This window comes from Leucopleurus acutus (assembly GCF_964270905.1).
Source record: "Leucopleurus acutus genome assembly, chromosome: 4".
Taxonomy (NCBI): Eukaryota; Metazoa; Chordata; class Mammalia; order Artiodactyla; family Delphinidae; genus Leucopleurus; species Leucopleurus acutus.
The window spans coordinates 14,090,040-14,112,988 of NC_139146.1; the positions used below are offsets into that span (position 1 = coordinate 14,090,040).

Below are 22,949 nucleotides of genomic sequence, written 5' to 3' on the forward strand. Positions count from 1 at the left end.
CGAAATTGGGTCATTTGTAGAGACGTGAATGGATCTAGAGACTGTCATACAGAGTGAAATAAGTCAGAAAAACAAATATCGTATATTAACGCATATATGTGGAACCCAGAGGAATGGTACAGACAAACCGGTTTGCAGGGCAGAAATAGAGACACAGATGTAGACACAAACGTATAGACACCAAGGGGGGAAAGTGGCAGGGGGTTGGGGGGGTGGTGGTGTGATGAATTGGGAGATCGGGATTGACATATACACACTAATATGTGTAAAACAGATAACTAATAAAAACCTGCTGTATAAAGAATAAATAAAACAAAATTTTTGAAAAACATGTAAAAAAAACCTACTTACTTCTCGTACTCTGAAAGTGGGAGTATCAATTAGTAGTCATTTTCAAGAGCAACTTGTCAACAAATGCACTGTGACCTAACAATTCCACTTTTCTCTCCTAGAGAAAATCAGATATGTATTTTCTCTAGGATAAAAGGCATGCATAAAAATGTTTGTAACAACCAAGATGTTGATCAATACGTAAATGGCTAAATTAACTACATCAGTTATATTTATGGACCACTTCTCAGCAATTTTTTAAAGTTTAGATTAAAAAGGATCAACTTCATCACAAGAAAAAAAATTATTTTATAACTAAGTATGTAGGTGGTAGTTAACTAAACTTATGATCATTTCGCAATATGTATACACAGATCTCAAATCATTATGTTGCACACCTGAAACTAATGTTAATTATACCTTAATTTAAAGAATAAAAAACTCACTAGTTGTAAAGAAGAAAAATAAAAGATCTACCAAAACTTTAAAAATATTCTAAACACATATACAAAACACTATATTGGGAAGTAATTTCACAGAAAGGACTGAAAGGATATTCAGTAAACTGGTAACATGACTATCTTTTTTCTGAAGGGAACATCAAAAGTTCCTTTTTTACAAGAACATATTTATGTATCATTTACATAACAATTAAAATGTTATTAGAGTTACAGTAAGCTTATTTGAGGCTTCTGGGAAGCACACTTGGAGAAAAGAAGGTTGATGGGGTCAAGAAGACTAAAGATGAAAAAGCTGAAAAAAAATCATTTTATTTTTATTTTTTGTATTTTGGCTGCAACTCGCAGCATGCGGGATGGTTCCCTGACCAGGGATCGAACCTGGGCCTCTGCAGTGAAAGCACCAAATCCTAACCACTAAGCCTCCAGGGAACTCCCAAAATCAATATTTTTATACATCGTTTTTGTGTGTAAAAGAATTAAAATTGTATTAGAAAGCTGATTTTTAATATGTAAAATGTAACCATGGGTACAGGTAAGTGATTCATAAATCCCGTACTGTGATTTTAATAAAGGTCTCCAAAATAAATACAACTACTTTAAACAAGGGTTGGGGGACAATTCTTTCCAGTCTCCTGACAGGAATTTAAAACTGCAGTGACACTATTCTAGGCCTCTCCTGTGGGCCAGGCTTTGGTTGAAAAGAGGACCTTATCTGGATTACCAGAAACAGCAATACACAAGCCAGAATCATCCCAAAAGTGGAAGAAAGTGTGTCACAAAGTCTGAAGAATGCCTCACCTGCAGTTCAGTTAGAACTGCAGGTTCTAACAGAAAATTCATGATTACAAGTCCTTAAATACTTCCCTACATTTCCTATGTTTCTATCTCTGGTAATAAACTTTCTGGTGAAATTTTATGGATGGAATTCCTGTACCTCATTGAGTGAGTGACAGTAAATCCAGGTTTGGTTAGGAAAAACATAGTTTAATTCTGTTATTACAGCATAATTAATATCCTCTTTCCCTCTCATGAATATCCTGGTTTATAGGATAAATCACATAGGCCTCCTACTAATAAGATTATTGTACTAATTTAACACTCCCCTAGTTTGCACCTACTCTGGTCTCTGGACCCTAAAGGTCCTCTGCTCCCATTTCATTATTCTTGAGGTTGCAAATTTGCTTAGGAAAACAGGAAGCCGGCAGACCCAGGTTATAGAAGGCAATCTGGTATTAAGAAATGAAAGAAAATATACCCACTTCATTCATTTACAAGGCCTAGAAATCTTCACAAAAGTCAACTCGCTAGGCAGTAACACTATCTGGACTAGAACCCAAGTTGTGAATTTCTACACAACAATCTCTTATGAAAGTTACCTAAGTTATTCAATTACTAATAGAAGTTGTGTAGAAGTATAGACTCAGTACTGCAGAGAGACTATAAAGTTCCTCTAGCACTCCACATATGAAGAACCGTATTCCTGAGGGCACAGAATAGATTCCAAGAACAGAAATGTTGCCTACAGAGAAACATCAGCAAAATTAAAAACCCCATGAACCACACCATACATCAAGAATCACCTGGTTCTTAATCTCCAACAAAGATTAAGGACCCCAGTGGTCCCCTGCATCGGCAGGTGGACTCTCAACCACTGCGCCACCAGGGAAGCCCTCTTTGCTAAATTTTATAGAGATTTTCCTTTAAGATTTTTGTTCTCTTCAGTTATTAATACTAGTAAACAAATAGATCTTTGCAGCTAGGAGAGACTGGTGGCAGTATTAAATTCAGAGCAAAATTTTAAGCAGCTTTTTCTGCAACTGTTAAGATTTATCAAGAATGATGATTTAAAAACCATTTATCAGACCTCAGCTGTAAAATAACTTTTGTTTAAATAAAGTTATACTGTACCACAGCATTATAAAAAATGATTTGAGTATTACTGTGCAAACCAATTACCACTTATCTCACTCTGTTGGAGTTCATTGGAAGAAATGTTACTATACCTCTATACCTGCAATACGTGTGTCTATAACAATCACCTTATATTTAACCATTTCCTTTATCTCTTTTGAGCCTCACAACCCTGTAAACATGCTTGAATTTTCCCTGTTCCACTGTTAATCTTTAATTTTTAAGAAGAGTGAAGACTTGTACGTAAACAGCTGTAATTTCTATATGAAAAGTTCAATTAATTTACTACAACTTAATTAGAAAGCAAAACTAGGAGATACTGGTTTCTGTCTTCGGTTTATTTAGTATTTCCACTTAAACTAAAAAAAAAAAAAAACCTGCAGTTGCTATAACCAAAATAAAGCACCAAGGGCCATACTGCATTGGTCAGCATTCAAATGCAGTGGCATAATCTTACCTCCCCTAGAGAGGTGAGCTAAGTGAATGTCAGAAGACTACTGTTCACCTAATGTGCAATTCACTCTCTCGTCAACTATCCCATTTCATTTCAACCAGTTTCCACCACAGTCGTAAACTCAAAGCTTTTGAGTAGCAACTACAGTATAGCATCTCATTTTTAATATGACTACTTAGCACGGTTTTGAAAACACTGAAATTTTCAGCTTACCAATTATTTCACAATAAAAAATTCACAATTGCTCTTCCACTTAACATATAAACCCCCTTGCTCCGACTGGCTTCACCTCTTTTTAAAAAGTCTACAGAAACTTTTCTATAGGATGAACTGCAACACCTACCTAAAGTCAGCTGTCACTAACACGTGGGGTAAGACATAACTGAGGCTGTGCTCGCCGAGCGGCTCAGCTCCGTGACCCCCGCCGTGCCCCACCAGCCAAGGAGAACCCGAGGTCCCACCTCTTCCTGCTGCTCCCTTCCCAGATGTCCATTTATGTAAACAGGCAGAGTGAATGACACCTTGGAACGAAACACCTCCGACTGACAGGGAACGGAGGCCTGCCCCTCCCCCAGCCAGCATCTGCCGCCACGCGAGTCGCCCCGGCACACACCCTCCCGGTGCCCACCGCAGAGGAACCACAGACCTGCCTCCAGGGTTTCCAGTAGGGGCAGCGGCGGCGGCCCCGTCCCGGCGGGGGACAGGTGCTGGGGAGGCTTTTTGGTCCAGGGATTCTCCTTCCGCGGCAGCGGCGGCGGCGACGGCGGCAGCTTTTCCTCAGAGCCTGCCGCCGCCGCCTCCTCCTCCCGCGCGTCCTCGGCCGGCGGGTCCCGAGGCAGCGGTGGCGGCGGCTCCCAGCCGAAGGGCCCCCCCGGCCCGCGCGCCTTGTGCGCCAGGTGCAGCGCCAGGGGCTTCACGGACACGGCCGCCTGAGGCACGCTGTGTCCCAGCACGGGCGCCGGCAAAGGCTCTCCCCGCGCCCCCGTGCGGGTGGCGAGCGCGTTCCTCTCCTCCCTCGCCGCCTCCTTGCCCTCCCGTTCGGGCGGGGGCAGCTTCCCGGCTTGCCGGCTCGCCGCGGCCGACAGCGACTCCCTCTCAGCTGGTACCGCGGGCCGCTCCTCCGGAGGGTGAGCGGCGGGCACCCGGGCGCGAGCAGACATCGTCCCCCTGCCCCAGCCGCCCCAGCCGGGGGCGGCCCGGGGCCAGGGAGCCCGGCTGCCCGTTTCTCCGCCGGGACACTGACTGGCTCCGGCCTGGGGAAGAGAACCCGAGAGCCCGGCCGCCCGCGTCGGCTCAGGCCGCGGAGCTCCCGGCGTCGAACGGGGCGCTAACCGCCCGCCGGCCCAACCCGCGTCAGCGGCGCGAGCCTCGAGCCTGCCAACACGCGCCGGGCGCCGAAGCCGGAGGCCGGGAGCCCTCACTTGGCGCGGGCTGCGGCACAAACGCCGCAACGCGAAGCTGTAGTACCTCTAGCAGAGTCAGGTAGGCTCGCGCTCCCAGAGCCAGTAACTGCTCGTGGGGTCAGAGGCGGAGGCGGGGGCGTGGAGGGGGCGGTCCGAAAGGATGGAGCAGGGGCGGGGCCTCCCGGAGGAGCGTGACGTGGCCGCTCACCGGCTCCGGCCCTCGCCGGGCCGCCGCCCTCGGTGGTTGACTGACGATCCCGCCAGGGTGCCGCCCTGCTTGAGGGCTGGCCCCGCCCCAGCGGCCAGCCGAGAGGGAAGAAGAGCGAACTGGGCGATTCCCCGGCTCACGGGCTACGGCGGCCCCCTCTGCGGGCGCAGGGGCGGGGCGCGCACCGAGCGACGGGCTCGCGCCTCGCTCCGCCGGCTGCGAGCGAGGGGCGGGGCGTGCTGCGCACGTGGCTCGGGGCGGGCGGTGGGGTCGCTTTGCCCCAGGCCCTGAAGTGCAGTTGACTCCTGGCGAGGTGGGTAGTCTTGGCCACCGACGCTGGGCGGCTCCCGAATGGGCCTGGGTACCACCACCGAGCCACCTTGTCCCCTGCGTCTGTCGCGTCTCCCCGTGAAAACGTTTCCCCCGGCGCTTTGGGGCACTGCGGTCATATGTAATATTGAGCCGCGTCCAAAATAAAAACAGTGTAATCTGTAGGTAAAGTTATGAAACCTTTGCCCCGGCACTAGGATTAGTGCACTTCCCCGCCCCTATTCCCAACCACGATCCGAAGTATTTCTAAAGTCGTATGGAGTAAAACAGATTGTTAATACTTCGCCGGCTTTTTAAACAATTTTATGAGGTTTTTTGTGTGTCTTTTTTTTATAATGTGATTCAGTTATACATATATATATATTCTTTTTCAGATTCTTTCCCATTATAGGTTATTAAAAGATACTGAATATACTTCCCTGTGCTATACAGTAGGTCCTTGTTGTTTACTTTATACACATATGTTTTTGAATTTGTAGAGAACACTTGTTTACAAATTAACCATGCTCCAAATACTTTTTCCTGGAATGGATATATGTTAAAAAGGTACAAATATATTTTGATTTTTAAAATGCAATGAGAGCTTTCTACTTGGCAGTCAAGTGAGTGATATTGGTTTCATATGCGTGTATTTATGAGTTAATAATGTTTCTGTTCCCGTGCTAGGTCGCCGAAAATGGGTTCACCTAGGTGAAAAAGGTTTTCCCTGAGGGACCGTCCCCCCCAACCCCCTGAAAATATCTGTACCTGACATTTGTATGGACTTGGCAATGGGTCCCTCCTGGCTTCCTTTAAGGACTGCCAAATGTGTACAGGACTCCCCTCCCATGAGTCTTGCTTCAATCACATTAAACGCGAGATACTTTCTTTTTTTGTTTACTCAAAAGTTGTACTAGGCATAAATTCCTTATTTTCCTAGGGCTAATAAACTATTCGCACATTACAACTAAAAACAATAAAGCCTTTCTTGTTTTCCACTGTGCTTCCACCTCTAAGTGTATTCCCAGAGAGGCGCCATCTTTTCTAGCTCTCTTATTGGTGAAGCCCTGTGTTTTTAACTACCAACTAAGTGCTCTTCCTGCTAGAATCAGCCTTTTGGAGTCTCGCCAGGTAATGCTTGACTCTTTTACAAAAGCCTGGCAACAAATTCACACTCCACATGACTCAGAGAACACTTTCTATTTTACCATCTATTTAAATACACGTGGATTAAAGACGTGGATTCAGTTGAGAAAAAGGGTATTTGGAATGGTTCCTGAAGTTAGAGTCATATGGGCTACCTAATTATGGTTGGTGGTTTTGTTTGTTGCTGTTTTGGTTTTTTTTTTTAAGTGAAAAATCATAAAGATGCTTTATTGACCAAACACAGGACTTTCTTGGCAATAGGTTGTGCTTCCAAGGAGAGAAGAACTGGAGGGTAAATGTGTACTCAAAAGGTCTGCAAAGAACTGGACAGTAGGTGTTTGGATATCTTCACTGTAGTGCAGTGCCACTAATGTCAGTGAAGGGAGTTGGCTATTTGTTCTCCCTTTTTAAAACACATATTACTAACTCCTGCTTCCACGTAACTGCCTCTTGGAAACAACTTCACCTATCTTCTGTTTGCCCCTCCGTGTCTGTTCTCCACCCCTTCCCTGCTCTGTGTCAGGGAGGGCTGACCCACCCAGATTACACCTACGATAATCCCTTGTTCTGCTTGGTATCTCAATGGATTCAGGTAGTGGGAAGTATCGGCAGGAGATTCAAGGCCAGAAGATAGTGGGGTCATAGTCCTTATTCCCCAGGATGGGTCACCAAGGGTTGACTGCAGAACCTTCTCTGTACAGTTTATCTCTAATCCTTCCCTTTGCCTCTTCAGGCCTAAGTGTAATAACTGCTAGTCCTTGGGGTACTGCATTATCCCTTGTTGGTTTCCCCGACTCTTACCTGCACCTCTGTAAATAATTTAATAATTCTCTTCAAATTATTCAGTTCGAGCTTTCCATCTGGTATCCGATGGGAACCTGACTGACCTAATTTGCCATTGCTGAAGCCCCGTTAGTTTGTCATCTGGCCTCTACTCTGCAAGAGTCTTCCTTTGCTTCTTAGTTCAAAATCATCGAAGAAAGACTTTATTTTTTGTAGCCCGATCACACAAATCATTATCCATCCTATGGATTATTTGCCCTTGGGTAGGATCCCCATCTGGCCTGGAGAAACAAGTTATTGGTTCAAAATACTGCCATCAAGGCAATGGGGATGAGAAAGCCAGTTATCAGTAGGGATGTGAGAGAGGTACATCCTTTAACCAGGTTTTTTTTTTTTTAATAAATTTATTTATTTTTTGTCTGTGTGGGGTCTTCGTTGCTGTGCGTGGGCTTTCTCTAGTCGTGCAAGTGGGGGCTACTCTTCGTTGCAGTGTGCAGGCTTCTCATTGCGGTGGCTTCTCTTTGTTGTGGAGCACAGGCTCTAGGCACGTGGGCTGCAGTAGTTGTGGCACGCAGGATCAATAGTTGTGGCTCACAGGCTTAGTTGCTTCGCAGCATGTGGGATCTTCCCGGACCAGGGCTTGAACCCGTGTCCCCTGCATTGGCAGGCGCATTCTTAACCACTGTACCACTAGGGAAGTCCCCTTTAACCAGGTTTTCTTCCCTTTTCCCAATCCTAGTGAGTGGACCACCATATAACCTAGGAGTCCATATAACCCTCACCCTCCATAATCCATTCATTCACAGATATCTCAAGCATCTGCCAAGCAGTGTTCTAGACACTCACCAAGACTGATTATACCTCCTAAGTGTCTGTCACAAAGTCCTGCTTTCTCCACTGCCACCACCCTACTCCAAACTGCCTTTATGCTTCTGTAATACTGTTACCACCTCTTAACTGGCCAGCTTCTCTGCCTCCACTGAGACCTATTTGATACAATTATTGTGAGGATTGCATGAGATAATATGTGTAAAATGCTTACCAAGACCTTAGCTCAATAATACTGCCTATGTTTATTGCTTTTAAATCCATAGACTTAACCAGGATATGTGGATTTAATTTTACTGAATTACTGAGGTTAGAAGCCTGATCTTTTTTTAAAAAAAAAATGAAAAACTGGAATCTAGAACAGAGATATAGGGTTATCTTTTCAAAAAAGAGAAAATGGTTCTCTAGGCCTCAGAAGTTATGAAACACCTAAAGAAATTATACAAACTTGATGATCACATGTTCAAATGAGCCTCTAAAAAGGTGAATCTTGTTTTTCCTGTTTAGAGTATGCTAATATGTCTTCAGGTGATTGAACCCATTTCTCCTCCCCCTCCCCCTGGTGTCTCAGGAAATCGAAGTCCCAAGAGAACAATCAAGATCTTTGTTTTTATTACCAGTGCAATTGAGGTTCGGGCTGGTAAAAATCCAATGTGCAGATAGCTGTACTGCATACTAGAAAGGTTTCAAAGAATGCGTTAGATATAATCTATTTCAAAGTCCTACAGTTCAAGGAGAAGATAAAACTAAACCCAGAGATTTTTTTTAACTTCCTATAAAATAAATTTTTTTTTAATATAAATTTATTTATTTTTTTTTTTGGCTGCGTTGGGTCTTCGTTGCTGCCCGTGGGCTTTCTCTAGTTGCGGCCAGCACGGGCTACTCTTCGTTGCGGTGCACGGGCTTCTCATTGCGGTGGCTTCTCTTGTTGCGGAGCACGGGCTCTACAGGCGGATTCTCAACCACTGCGCCACCTGGGAAGTCCTAAAATAACTCTTAAAAAGACTAGATTTTTAAACTAGATACACTGAAACATCATTTCCTCCAGTTGCAGAGCCTTGGGCCCTGCTTATCATAATAACTGCTTTAATTATGAGATAATTCTCAGAGAAGTACTAAATACTTCCAATTATCTCTAACCTTCAAGGTAGGATCAGTGCTGTGTGTTTGAAAGGCTTTGCTCCTTCCCTTAGATTAATACAACTGATGTATTCAATCTTAAAGTAAGAATAAAAGCACCTCTAGAAAATTTTGCTCTTTTTTTACTTATCTGTATCATACAAATAGGTAAAAACACTGTGCTTGTCATGTAAACATAGCTCCAAAACAAGTCTAGGCTACCTTTCAACCGGATTGCCATTCCTAAGTAGTGGATCTCTCTACTTTTAGGTAGGTTTTAATACACCAGTTCAACAGAATAGGAACTCTCTCAAAAGTTTGGGTCTTGTCTAAAAACTCTCAGCCAGTAATAGCTAGGATTGATACTGAACACTGTCTGCCTTTCCTGCCACATTATTTAGTCTTTTTCTTCTACAATAACTTGAAATAACACAAATAATGAAGTAATAGTTAATCTTTTAAAAAAATAACTCTAAAAGCATAAGCTCAAGGAATTCTCTTCCAGTTTTCAAAGAACAGGGATTTTCAAACAATAGGGTATACAAAGGATTAATAACCTTTCTGAATTCTTCACACTATCCAGTTATATTTAACATTAGTATAGCTTTATGAATACTGGCACAACACAAATGAGATCTTTAAATTCAAGTTCAAATGAACTTCAGTGGTTGACATTAGAAAAAATAAAGTTTCTCTGACAGAGAAATTAGCGAAAAGTTTTTGTCACCTTCTTAAAACTTATTATAGCTAATTTTAATCAATTAATAAGTATTCACTGAGTGCTTACTGTGGTCCCATGACTGAGCTAGACCCTGGGGATACACTGGTGAACTGGTCAGTTCACGAACTTACGCAAAAAGGCAGAATGCATAGTGCAGCAGCTTTCACACCTCATGACTTGATACATATAATTGAACCAAAAGCTTCACAAACCAGTACATATCCTTACAAATGAGTACATTCTCATGTGATCTATTCCATTTTACTTTTCTAAAAAAGCACTAAATTAATTTCCTGACACAGGTACATACAGATTGTAACATACAGTTTTTAAAAAAATGACAGTGCCACAGTGGTTAAACTGAAACTAGATTATCTGGGTTCAAATGTCAGCTCTGCCACTTCCTAACAGTAAAACTGAGGGCAAATTATTTAACCTCTCTGTGATTTAGTTTCCTTATCTGTAAAGTGTGAAGAATAATTGTACCTAGTTGTTTGGTTGCTGTGAGGATTAAAAGGGTAAGTTTATTTAAAACTCATAGGGTGGGGACTTCCCTGGTGGTCCAGTGGCTAAGACTTCACGCTCCCAATGCAGGAGCCCTGGGTTCTATCCCTGGTCGGGGAACTGGATCCCAACTGGATCCCACATGCCCCAACTAAGAGTTTGCATGCTGCAACTAAAGATCCCTCATGCCGCAACTAAAGATCCTGCATGCCACAACAAAGACCCAGCACAGCCAAATAAATAAAAAAATTTTTTAAAATAAAACTCATAGAGTGGTACCTGGCAGATAGTAAGGGTCAATAACTAAAATCTGCCATCATTACCACTACAACTATTATTATTATTATTATTACTATTACTATTATTAGAGGAAACTGACAAAAACCAAACTCAATAATTACAGATTGTTGATAAGTATTATGAAGAAAACAAATCAAGGAGGTAAAATTTAAACTGAGAATTAAAGGATGAGAAGGAACAGGTTGGGACAAGTATTCTGTTAAAATGAAAGGAGCTTGGTGTAAGCTCCTTGGTGGAAGAAGTGGGAGTGTATTTACCAAGGCCTGCTAAGAGGACTGTAGCTAGGACACAATAAACAAAGCATGGGTAGGGATGAGATTGGAGAGATAGCCTAAGGCAGACCTGCAGGGGCTTCTAGATGTGGCAGGGTTTGAATTTTATTCTCAGAGCACTAGGAAGACACCAAAAAGTTTTAGCAATTAATTAACACCCCTGTTGCTGCAGTATGGAAAATGAAGGGAGATGGGCAGTGGCAAAATCTAAACTGTGAAAAAGAAGTGGTTGTAGTAGTCCAGGAATGAGTTGATGGTCTGGATTCAAGTTGTGGCAGCACATATGGCAATAAAGTGACTTAAGATTCATTTTGGAAATAGGACTTGCTGATCTAATAGTTGTGAGAAGTAAGATAAAGAAGGAAATCAAGTTCTAAATTTCTCCCTAGAGTAACTAATAGGGGTTGAGGTAGGAGTGTGGGATTAGGCACTTTGCCTCATTTTCTTAGTATTCTTAGCATGTAATTAAGTAGGAGAAATTATTGAAAATTAACTGTAGGTGGTACACCCTGAGTGTAACATCTGAGAGAATCAAAATATAGGGAATAAACATATGAAAATCATGTTCAACCTTATTAGAAATCAGGGAGGGGCTTCCCCTGTGGCACAGTGGTTGAGAGTCCACCTGCCGATGCAGGGGACACAAGTTCGTGCCCCGGTCCGGGAAGATCCCACGTGCCGTGGAGCAACTAAGCCCGTGCGCCACAACTACTGAGCCTGAGCTCTAGAGCCCGTGAGCCACAACTGCTGAGCCCACATGCCACAACTACTGAAGCCTGCGTGCCTGGAGCCCGTGCTCCGCAACAAGAGAAGCCATGACAATGAGAAGCCCGCGCACCGCAACGAAGAGTGGCCCCCACTCGCCGCAACTAGAGAAAGCCCGCACACAGCAACAAAGACCCAACACAGCCAAAAAATAATGAATTAATTTAAAAAGAGAGTGTTTTAAGAAATTTACTAAATAATTGGATATGATATATATTAATATGTTGCTAGTATTTTTTCTTTTGGCCACACTGTGTGGCATGCAGGATCTTACTTCCCCCACTAGGGATCTAACCTGTGTCCCCTGCAGTGGAAGCAGGAGTCCTGACCTCTGGACCGCCAGGTAATTCCCGCTAGTATTTTCTTGAAATTAGAGTGTCCTGTCTTCTGAATTTGAACATCTCAAAGTAGTGATGGACATATCTGTCCATCATAAAGTACACAGACATGAAGATAGCTACTAACTGTACTTGCTCCCCATTGCTCTTGATTCTGTGATAGCCAAACCTGACTTCCCACCAATATTTGCCTATTAGAGAAGGGATATGTAGATCAGTGAAGATCAGAGTCTAATTAATTTAATAGTAACATTATTCATTGAAAAATGATAACTTATATTTGTTTTTTGTTTTTTCTATTTTTTAGCCTGAGGCGCAGCATGCGGGATCTTAGTTCCCCACCAAGGATGGAACCCATGCCCCCTGCAGTGGAAGCATGGTGTCTTAGCCACTGGACCGCCAGGGAAGTCCCTATATTTGGTATTTAATACATCAACTTCTCCAAGTGCATCAAAGCAGATCTCTTTTATTTCTTTTCATTTTGAAATATAAACAGAAATAGAAAGAATAATATAGGGAACTCTCATTTACCCATCATCCAACTTTAACAATTAAACACATTTCGCCACTTTTGTTTCATTTATGTATACCCCTGTATTAGTTTTCTATTGCAGTCATAACAAATTACCAAAAATTTAGTGGCTTTAAACAACAAAAATTTATTATCTTGTGGTTCGTAGGTTAGAAGTCCAACTGGGGACTCACCAGGATAAAATCAAGGTGTTGTCAGAGCTTCGTTCCTTTATGTAGATGCTAGCTTTTTCTAGCTTCTAGAGGCTGCCTACACATTCCTTGGCTCAGGGGTCCCTTTCTCCATCTTCAAAGCCAGCAGTTATTGGTTGAGTCCTTCTCACATCACATCTCTCCAACCTCCTCTGTAATGTAGTCAAATCTCCCTTTGCGCCTCTGTTCTGCCTCCCTCTTCTACTTTTAAGGATTCATAAGATTAGATTGGGGCTTCCCTAGTGGCGCAGTAGTTCAGAATCCACCTACCAATGCAGGGGACACGGGTTCGAGCCCTGGTCCAGGAGGATCCCACATGCCGCGGAGCAACTAAGCCCGTGCACCACAACTACTGAACCTGCACTCTAGCGCCCGCGAGCCACAGCTGCTGAGCCCGCATGCCTAGAGCCCGTGCTCCTCAACAAGAGAAGCCACCGCAATGAGAAGCCCACGCACCACAATGAAGAGTAGCCCCAAAGACCCAATGCAGCCAAAAATAAATAAATAAATAAATAAAATTTATTTTTTAAAAAAAAGATTAGATTGGGCCCATCTGTATAATCCAGGATAATCTCCCCATCTCAAGATCCTTAATGTAATCACATCTGCAAAAGCCCTTTTGCCAGATAAGGTAACCTGTTCACAGGTTCCAAGGATTAGAACATCTGTACAGGATCATTATTCTGCCTGCTACAACTTACACACACACACACACACACACACACACACACACACACACACAGTCATTTTCTCCTGCAGTATTTTAAAATAAATCTGAGACAATTTTGCCTATAGACACTTCAGTATGTATCTCTATTTCTTTTCTGCTTCATCTTCAGTCCAGTTTCTGACTCCACACTCAATCATATCATTAAAATCACCAATGACCTACATGTTAATAAGTCCACTGACTAATTTTCAGCCTTCATCTTTCATTTATTAGAATTAAATACTCAATGATAGCTAATAATTAACACACATATACTTAACACTATTCTAAGTGCTTTGCATGTGTTAATCCTCAAAACAATCATATAAAATAGAAATGATTATTGCCTCCATTTTCAGACAAGGAAACCAAGTGGATAAATGGCTTGCCCAGGATCATACAGTTAAGAAAGTGCCAAGGCAAAGATTTGAGCCCAAGCCATCTGGCCCCAATTTTCTCCATAATTCATACACTTAACAATATACTACACTATATTGCCTTTCTTTTTCCTTAAGCTTGTTCAGAAATATTAAAAAAAAATATCTTGCAGTGATTTATTTTGTTTCTTAAATCCAATTACTCTATCATATGGTAAAACCAAATGGTACAATATTGTTTATAGTGTTTATAATGGGAAAAAATATTCTACCTCACTGAGTCCTAGTCCCCAAAGTCACCATCTCTCAAATTTTGACTTGCCACTATAAAACATGAGGATTGAGCACACTTACATTAGCCCATCCTCCCTTTCCTCCCTATTTTTGATATTTATCATTTATCTGTTTACTTTAAGGAACATATTTGAATGTTTACTTACTACTCCATCAATTTTATTTTTTTAATTTTTTAAATAAATTTATTATTTTTTAAAATTTATTTTATTTTTGGCTGTGTTGGGTCTTCGTTGCTGCACGCCGGCTTCTCTCTAGTTGCGGCAAGCGGGGGCTACTCTTCGTTGCAGTGTGCAGGCTTCTCATTCCAGTGGTTTCTCTTGTTGCAGAGCACAGGCTGTAGACGTGCGGCCTTCAGTAGTTGTGGCTCGCGGGCTCTAGAGCGCAGGCTCAGTGGTTGTGGCGCACGGGCTTAGTTGCTCCACGGCATGTGGGATTTTCCTGGACCAGGGCTCGAACTTGTGTCCCCTGCATTGGCAGGTGGATTCTTAACCACTGCGCCACCAGGGAAGCCCTTTTAAAAAGTTTTAAAAAAACTTTTCATTAGTGGTTGAGAATCCGCCTGCCGATGCGGGGGACACAAGTTCGAGCCCTGGTCCGGGAAGATCCCACGTGCCGCGAAGCGGCTGCGCCCGTGGGCCATGGCCGCTGGTCCTGAGCGTCCGGAGCCTGGGCTCCGCAGCGGGAGAGGCCACAGCAGTGAGAGGCCCGCGTACCGCAAAAAAAAACCCCAAAAAACCACTTTTCATTATATTTATTTACTTGGCCATGCCTCACGGCTTGTGGGATCTTTGATCCCCGACAAGGGATTGAACCTGGGACCGCCTCAGTGAAAATACGGAGTCTTAACCACTGGGCTGCCAGGAAATTCCCTCCATCAATTTTAGACAGAATCTCTTATATCCTCACTCTGTAAAATGAGAATATATTACCCTACCCCATGTTCTTTCAATTTTTGTTTGTTTTTATTTTTAACATTTTAACCTTCTTTATTGTGAAATATAGCATACACAGAAAAGTGCCTCCCCAAAATCAAAACGAACAAGTATACAAATGAATGGATAAAGTGAACAGCTAACCAGGTCAAGAATTAGAACCTGCGTGTATCCTTTCCCATTCACAGCACTTTCTCCCCCTTAAGAGGTAATCATTTCCTTGTTTTTCTTTATGGCCTATCACTGAAGTATGTATCCCATAGGTTTGCCTATTTTTTTTAATTAATTAATTAATTTATTTATTTTTGGCTGCGTTGGGTCTTCGTTGCTGAGCGGGGCTTTCTCTCGTTGCGGCGAGCAGGGGCTACTCTTTGTTGTGGTGCGTGGGCTTCTCATTGTGGTGGCTTCTCTTTGTTTCAGAGCACGGGCTCTAGGTGCACGGGCTTCAGTATTTGCAGCATGCGGGCCCAATAGTTGTGGCTTGTGGGCTCTAGAGTGCAAGCTCAGTAGTTGTGGCGCCCGGGCTTAGTTGCTCCGCAGCATGTGGGATCTTCCTGGACTAGGTATCGAACCTGTGTCCCCTGCATTGGCAGGCGGATTCTTAACCACTGTGCCACCAGGGAAGTCCCTGTGTCATCTTTCATTCAATATTGTTTTTAAGATTCATACAAGTTGTTTAAAGCAGCTGTAAGTCATTCATTTTGTTATAGTTTGTATATTCCATTGTATGACTCTACCACAGTTTTTTATTTATTCTATTGTTCATGGACATTTGGATTGTTTTCAGTTTGGGGCTATTATTATAAATATTGCTATGGTAAAATTTTTCTTTTCTGGTGTGCATGTGCCAATTTCTCTAGGGTATAATTTTAAGAATAGAATTTCTGAGTCATAGGGTATGCATATCTCATCTGTTGTGGATATTGCCAAACCATTTTCCATACTCTGGTATCAATTTATACTCCCACTGTCAGTGTTTGAGAATTTGCCACATCCTGGACAACATTTCTTCCTTTCATTTACATTGTCAAGCTTAATTGTTTATATTCTATTGTGTAGCCATAATGCACTTCTTTATGCTTTATTCATAGATTGGTTCTAAAATTTAAGAATCCATAAACAGATTTATATTTTCTTATGAGTATGTAGAGATTCCTCACTGCAGAACAATGTAGTGTGCCAAGATTGCATTTCCTTCTCTGTGTTGTCAATGTCAGGATCCCCTAGAAACAAGATCAAATGGATTCATATCTTATATTCCATCAGTATAAGATAATCAACAAATTTTTACTACATTTCATTTTTTTAAAATAAATTTATTTATTTATTTAATTTATTTATTTGGCTGCGTTGGGTCTTCGTTGCTATGCGTGGGCTTCCTCTAGTTGCGGCGAGCAAGGGCTACTCTTCCTTGCGGTGCGTGGGCTTCTCATTGCAGTGGCTTCTCTTGTAGCGGAGCACGGGCTCTAAGCATGCAGGCTCTGTAGTTGTGGAGCACAGGCTTAGTTGATCCACGGCATGTGGGATCTTCCCAGACCAGGGCTCAAAACCATTTCCCCTGCAATGGCAGGCGGATTCTTAACCACTGCACCACCAGGGAAGCCCTTTACTACATCTTAGTTAAAGTCATATATACATGGTTATTGATTTTTCTGGTACAGTTTTTGTTTTTCCATGAGTTCCTGATTGTTCCTCTTTTCCCTACTTCCATGATACCACTTTCTCACTGTTTTCCTTCTGTCTTTCTAGCTTCTTCTCAGTCTACCGTTTTAATCTTTCTTTGCCTAAACATTAATTGTTGGTATAGGTGTCCTATGTCCTAGGATAGCAGATCTTCAAAATGTGCTCCCCAAAACCCTAGGCCTTGGGCACCCTTTCAGGGAGTCTATGGGGTCAAAACTATTTTCATAACAATATTAAGACATTATTTGCCTTTTTCCCTGTGTTGACACTTGCACTGATGGCACAAAAGCAATGGTAGATAAATCTATGCCTACTTAGCATATGAATCGAGGCAGTGGCACCAAACTGTACTAGCCGTCATTGTGTTCTTCACTGTCACACATTCACAGTTTGTTTGTTTTTTTAATTGTAAGCTTCCCCTTAGAATGTCCTTGATGGAGCAGTAAAAATTATTAATTTGATTAAAACTTAACCGTGCGGGCTTCCCTGGTGGCGCAGTGGTTGAGAGTCCGCCTACCGATGCGGGGTACGCGGGTTCGTGCCCCGGTCTGGGAGGATTCCACATGCCGCGGAGCGGCTGGGCCCGTGAGCCATGGCCGCTGAGCCTGGGCGTCCGGAGCCTGTGCTCCGCAACGGGAGAGGCCACAACAGTGAGAGGCCCGCGTACAGAAAAACAAAAACAAAAACAAAAAAAAAACTTAACCGTGCATGTGTTTTTAATATTCCATGTGATGAAATACGAAGTATATAAAAATCATTTCTGCTGTATATCAAAGTATGGTGATTGTCTTGAGGATAAGTGCTGAGATTGTTTGAGTTTTAAGTGGACTCATGGAATTCATTTGTACTGGAAAGAACACCTGACAACAAACTAGGTTTGTTCATATTTAGGTAATTTGGCAGACATTTTCTCAAAAATCAAGTGAGCCTTTCATGTCAATGGAAACAACTGACGATATTCGTTGCCAGTGATAAAATTCAGGCTATCAAGAGAAAATTAGAAGTTTGAAAAACTTGTAACTACCACCATGAGTTCAATAGCTTCCCAATGCTTAAAGATTATTTCTGATGAGATCAGTAGTGATTTTAATGTAATTTTTTTTGCCATTATAAACACTTTCTTTATTTTTTAATGCTTAATTTTGAAATAATTTCAGACTTACAAAATGTTGCAAGAATAGTACAACGAATTTTCGTATCCTCTTCACCCAGATTTCTCAAATGTTAACATTTCACATAGCCACAGTAAAATTATAGAAGACAGAACATTGACATTGATGCCATACTGTTGTGTAATCTAGAGACCGTATTCACATTAATGAATGTAATTTTTTAAATGTTGTGTAATCAAGTGTGTCAACGTTTGGAAGGTCTGCATAACTCAGTGAGCCAATATTTTTCAAATGACTAAAAATTTTACAAAATCATACATTGGTAAGACAAAACGTAAGACCATTGGCTTTCTTTTTCTGACTTAAAATGTTGTTATTATTATTACATGTTCCTTAAATAAGAACAACATATTTATTACTCTAAAACTTCTTGTTTCCAAGGCCATCATAAGCATTAGTGAAAATATATTACTTAGAAAATCGGGACTTCCCTGGTGGTCCAGTGGTTAAGAATCCGCCCTCCAATGCAGGGGACGCAGGTTCAATCCCCAGTTGGCGAGCTAACATCACACATGCCGAGGGGCAGCTAAGCTCCAGTGCTGCAACTACAGAGCCCACACACTCTGCAGCCCACGCACAACTAGAGAGCCCACGAACTGCAACTACAGAGCCTGCACGCTCTGGAGCCCAGTGCCGCAACAAAAGATCCCTCGTGCCACTAAGACCTGATGCAACCAAAAACAAATAAATAAATAAATATTTTTTAAAAAGAGACCCCACCTTCCATTAAAAAAAAGAAAATGATTCAGGGTTATATGGATAATCTGGATCAGGACTTGGCAAACTATAGCGCATCAGTCAAATCCTGTCCACCACTTACTTTACACAGGTGCAAGCTAAGAATATTTTTTAAATTTAATTTAATTTTTATTTTATATTGGAGTATAGTTGTTTAACAATGTGATGTTAGTTTCAGGTGAACACCAAAGCTATTCAGTTATATTTATACATATAATATAGCTCCATTCTTTTTCAGATTCTTTTCCCATATAGGTTATTATGGAATATTCAGTGGTTTTTACACTTTTTAGCTTTTTTATTTATTTTTGGGTATTTTATAAACATAAAAATTTCACATATTTAAGGTGTACAAGATGACGGTTTGCTATACATAGCAAAATGACACTGTAGTCAAGCTAATTAACATATCTTTTCTTCACATAGTTACCATATATTTTTTGTGATGACAGCACTTGAAATCTACCCTCTTAGTGAATTTGCAGTATTTGATACAGTGTTATTAACTATTGTCATCATGCTGTATATTAGATCCCTAGACTTATAAACCTAACTTTTTTTTTTTTTTTTTTTTCTTGCGGTACGGAAGCCTCTCACTGTTGTGGCCTCTCCCGTTGCGGAGCACAGGCTCCGGACGCGCAGGCTCAGCGGCCATGGCTCACGGGCCCAGCTGCTCTGCGGCATGTGGGATCTTCCCGGACCGGGGCACGAACCCGTGTCCCCTGCATCGGCAGGCGGACTCTCAACCACTGCGCCACCAGGGAAGCCCCAAGCCTAACTTTTAAAACACTTTTCAACATTCACTTTTTCTTTTTTTAATATTTATTTATTTATTTGGCTGCATCAAGTCTTAGTTGCGGCATGCAGGATCTTTTTTAGTTGCAGCATGAATATGATAATGGCTGAAGTCAATAGCTATTAGCTTAAAATTTGACCTCCATCAACTTGATAATAGCATATTGCACAAAAATTTAGAAGTCTAGAATATATTTGATACAAGCTTTAAAAATGGTGGACCCTAGACATCTTTTCAGGTTTCCCCTCCAAGAAAACCAAAGCCATAAAGCCAATTGTATAATTGAGCAGCTTTTCAGAATAAAAGTACAATTCCCTCTGGCCTATACATCTTTTCTAACCAGATCTTCCAGCCCAAAGGCCTGAATCTTAGTTAATTTTCCTCTTAACTTGGTTATTACATCTTTTAATGGTTAAAAGGAAAAGGAACAAGAATATTTTGTGATACATGAAAACTATATGAAATTTAAATTCCAGTTCCATAAATAAATTTTATTGGAACACAGCATACTCATTCATTTATGTATTTTCTGTGGCCATTTTTGCACTACAATGGCAGAATTGAGTAGTTGTGACAGAGACCATATGTGGTGTTGTCATCACTTTGTACAGATAAAAGCCAGATAGATAATAAGAGAGAAGAATCTAATAAAATGCTATAACTGCCTTGCAAAGGATGGTAAATATGTTGAATTAAAAGCATTTGCTTTAAATTGATATTAGTTATTTGGCAGTACCTATCTACATGAAAAGTCGTTTTTGAAGTTGAAATATGTAAAATTTCATTACAGATCAGCATTTATAGGTGAATATTTGGAACAGATTTTGATGATAGATCTGGAGTGTTTTCTGATACCAGCCACCAATTCTCCAGTTTTCTGATTCTTCTACACCACCTGGGTGTCCAACAATTCAATTCAATTCTTCTTTTTCTTTTTTTTAACATGTATTTATTTACTTATTTGGCTGCGCCGGGTCTTAGTTGCGGCATGTGGGATCTAGTTCCCTGACCAGGGATCAAACCCAGGACCCCTGCATTGGGAGTGCCGAGTCTTAACCACTGGACCATCAGGGAAGTCCCTCAATTCAATTCTGACACTAACTACCTCACAAGTTAAAATACCCAGTCCCACAAGTCTGCCCTCATTTTTTTTTTTTTTTTTTTGGTAGGGGGCATGGCTGTGCTGGTCCCTCGTTGCTGCGTGCAGGCTTCTCCAGTTGTGGTGCACGGACTTAGTTGCCCTGTGGCATGTGGGATCTTAGTTCCCCAACCAGGGATCAAACCCATGTCCCCTGCATTGGAAGTTGGATTCTTAACCACTGGACCACCAGGGAAGTCCCTGCCCTCACATTAGACAGCAGCAACAAACATGATACTCAGGCCACCCACACTTTTGCCCAGCCAATTACAAATCAGAGGTTCCCACAACCCCCTCTTTAGGTTTGATAATTTGAACGAATGGCTCATAGAACTCAGGGAAGCACATTATTAACATTTACTACTTGGTTTTAAAGGATACAACTCAGGAACAGCCAGATGAAATAGATGCACAGGGCAAGGTAAGGGGGAGGAAGAACTCAGAGCTTCCAGGCTCTCTCCCAGCATGTCACGCCCCCTTCCCAGCACCTTGATGTGTTCATTAACACAGAAGCTCTCCAAATCCCACTGCTTATGGATTTTTCTGGAAGTTTCATCACTTAAGCATGATTGATTAAATCATTGGCCATTGGTGATTAATTCAACCTCCAGCCCCTCTCCCCCATTATACTGACTATACAATAAAAGCCAAAACAATGTAGATGCTACCAAGGTAACCTGCAGGACCACCATGTATACCAGCCACAAGGGGGTCCGTGGTGACTCTGCAGAGCTGTTCTTGACCTGTTCACCTATTGCAGAAAGAGAAAGGGAGATGTAGGGTGTACGTATATGGGCATGAGTACGTGTAAAAACAACCATTTATGTCAACTAACATGGGGTAACAGAGAGAGGCTCTTTGGATGCTTTGACCCTAGAGGTCAGAAAAGGATTCAAGCCGGGGAGCAAGGGGCCAGGCCTAACAGAAAAGGCAGCTGCAGCAAAGCTTCCCCCCTTTTCCTGAAGGATCTCTCAGGGTAACAAGCAAGAGTATGACCAGGCCACCAGTGTGGCCCCAGGTCATCTGTGGAAAGGAAAAATGTGCACCCAAGCAGGGGCCACACTGCCACCTGGAGCCTTGTTTGTCCCTGCTGGCTTTGCCGCTGAACCGACTCTGTCACAGGAGCTGGAAATGCGTGAGCTTTCTAGCCAGGAACCTGGAGGTCCATCCCAAACCAACAGCACTCCTGCACCCAGCGCTCAGCCTTCACAGGAAAAGTCTTAGTTGCTGCTTTAGAAGTCTGCCTCTGAGATGATTTCTTTCCTATCTTCCATTGTAGACCAGTGACAAAACCGAGTTGCGTGGGATATCGATTACAGGGGACATGAACTTCAGTGGCCCCGCTTACCCAGAGGAATTGGAACTGTGGCGTGGCTGGCAAAGGGCGTCACTGGCACACAGAGACCTGAGCCTCGGGGGGGGGGGGGCATGACCTGCGCCACTGGGGAACCAGTAGCAGCTTTCTCCCGGGAGGGCTAGTTCACCTGGGGGGCTGCCTAGGCCGGGGGCCAGCACACCGGTGGCGTTGGTCCCCTTGTCATCAATGTATCCTCTGTCCATGTGCTTCAGGGCCTTCTCGCCTTGAAATGGATTCTCAAACTCTACTATGTTTGGCCTTCAAATAGATCAGGATGCTTCCCTTCTACAGGCGTGTCAATCATCTTAATTTTCCCACAGGTGGAGAATATCTCCATGCCATGATCCTTGGTCACAGTTTTGGTGAGCTTTCCCATGCTTGGCACCCTTTGGGGTGGGGACAGGGGGAACGTCTCCTCCCTTTCTTTCCTCTTCCATCTCTCTTGGGTGGTTTGACTGAGAGGAGGAGCACCGCCTCTTGTCATATCTGTGTGGAGAAGGACTTGACCGGCAGAGGAGCTGCTGGAGCCGGAGGTGTCTGACGTGCTGGAACTTACCGAGCGCCCGAGCCGGAGCTGCTGCCGAGGTGAGCGTAGAGCTGCACGAAGACCAGCGCTGCTGCTATCCTTGGAAGCGCGGTGCCTATTCTGAATTTTACCCCTGTCACGGTGCTTCTCACTTTACTCCCTGGTGACTACTTTATCTTTAGAGTGATCCTTGGACGTCTCACTTCTAACTGGAACCTGCAAAAGTATCCCTAGCAGATTGCAGTTTACCCCAAAGAACAAGATCTTCCACCAAGGCGACCGCCTCCTGCTTTCCTCAGCTGCTGAATCTAAATAATATATAGTCATCCTTGAACAACAGGGGTTTGAACTGCTTGAGTCCAACTACACCCGGATTTTTTTTTTTTAAAGAAGATGTTGGGGGTAGGAGTTTATTAATTAATTTATTTATTTTGGGCTGTGTTGGGTCTTCGTTTCTGTGCGAGGGCTTTCTCCAGTTGCGGCAAGCGGGGGCCACTCTTCATCGCTGTGCGCGGGCCTCTCACTATTGTGGCCTCTCTTGTTGCGGAGCACAGGATCCAGACGCACTGGCTCAGTAGTTGTGGCTCACGGGCCTAGTTGCTCCACGGCATGTGGGACCTTCCCAGACCAGGGCTCGAACCCGTGTCCC

General features: G+C 42.9%; 1 protein-coding gene across 9 annotated transcripts in view; it reads right to left on the reverse strand.

Moving 5' to 3' along the window:
- LARP1B (La ribonucleoprotein 1B) overlaps window positions 1–4,398 on the reverse strand; it is a 128,204-nt gene extending 123,806 nt beyond the window's left edge. For all 9 annotated transcript variants that reach the window (XR_014326181.1, XM_082838619.1, XM_082838621.1 and 6 more), the window contains exon 1: window positions 3,803–4,398. Coding sequence is in view for 8 of the 9 variants with exons in the window: in XM_082838619.1 (XP_082694745.1) it covers window positions 3,803–4,316 (514 nt within the window). In the remaining variant the exon portion in view is untranslated. The remainder of the gene's footprint in view (window positions 1–3,802) is intronic.
- Window positions 4,399–22,949: the final 18,551 nt, after the last annotated feature.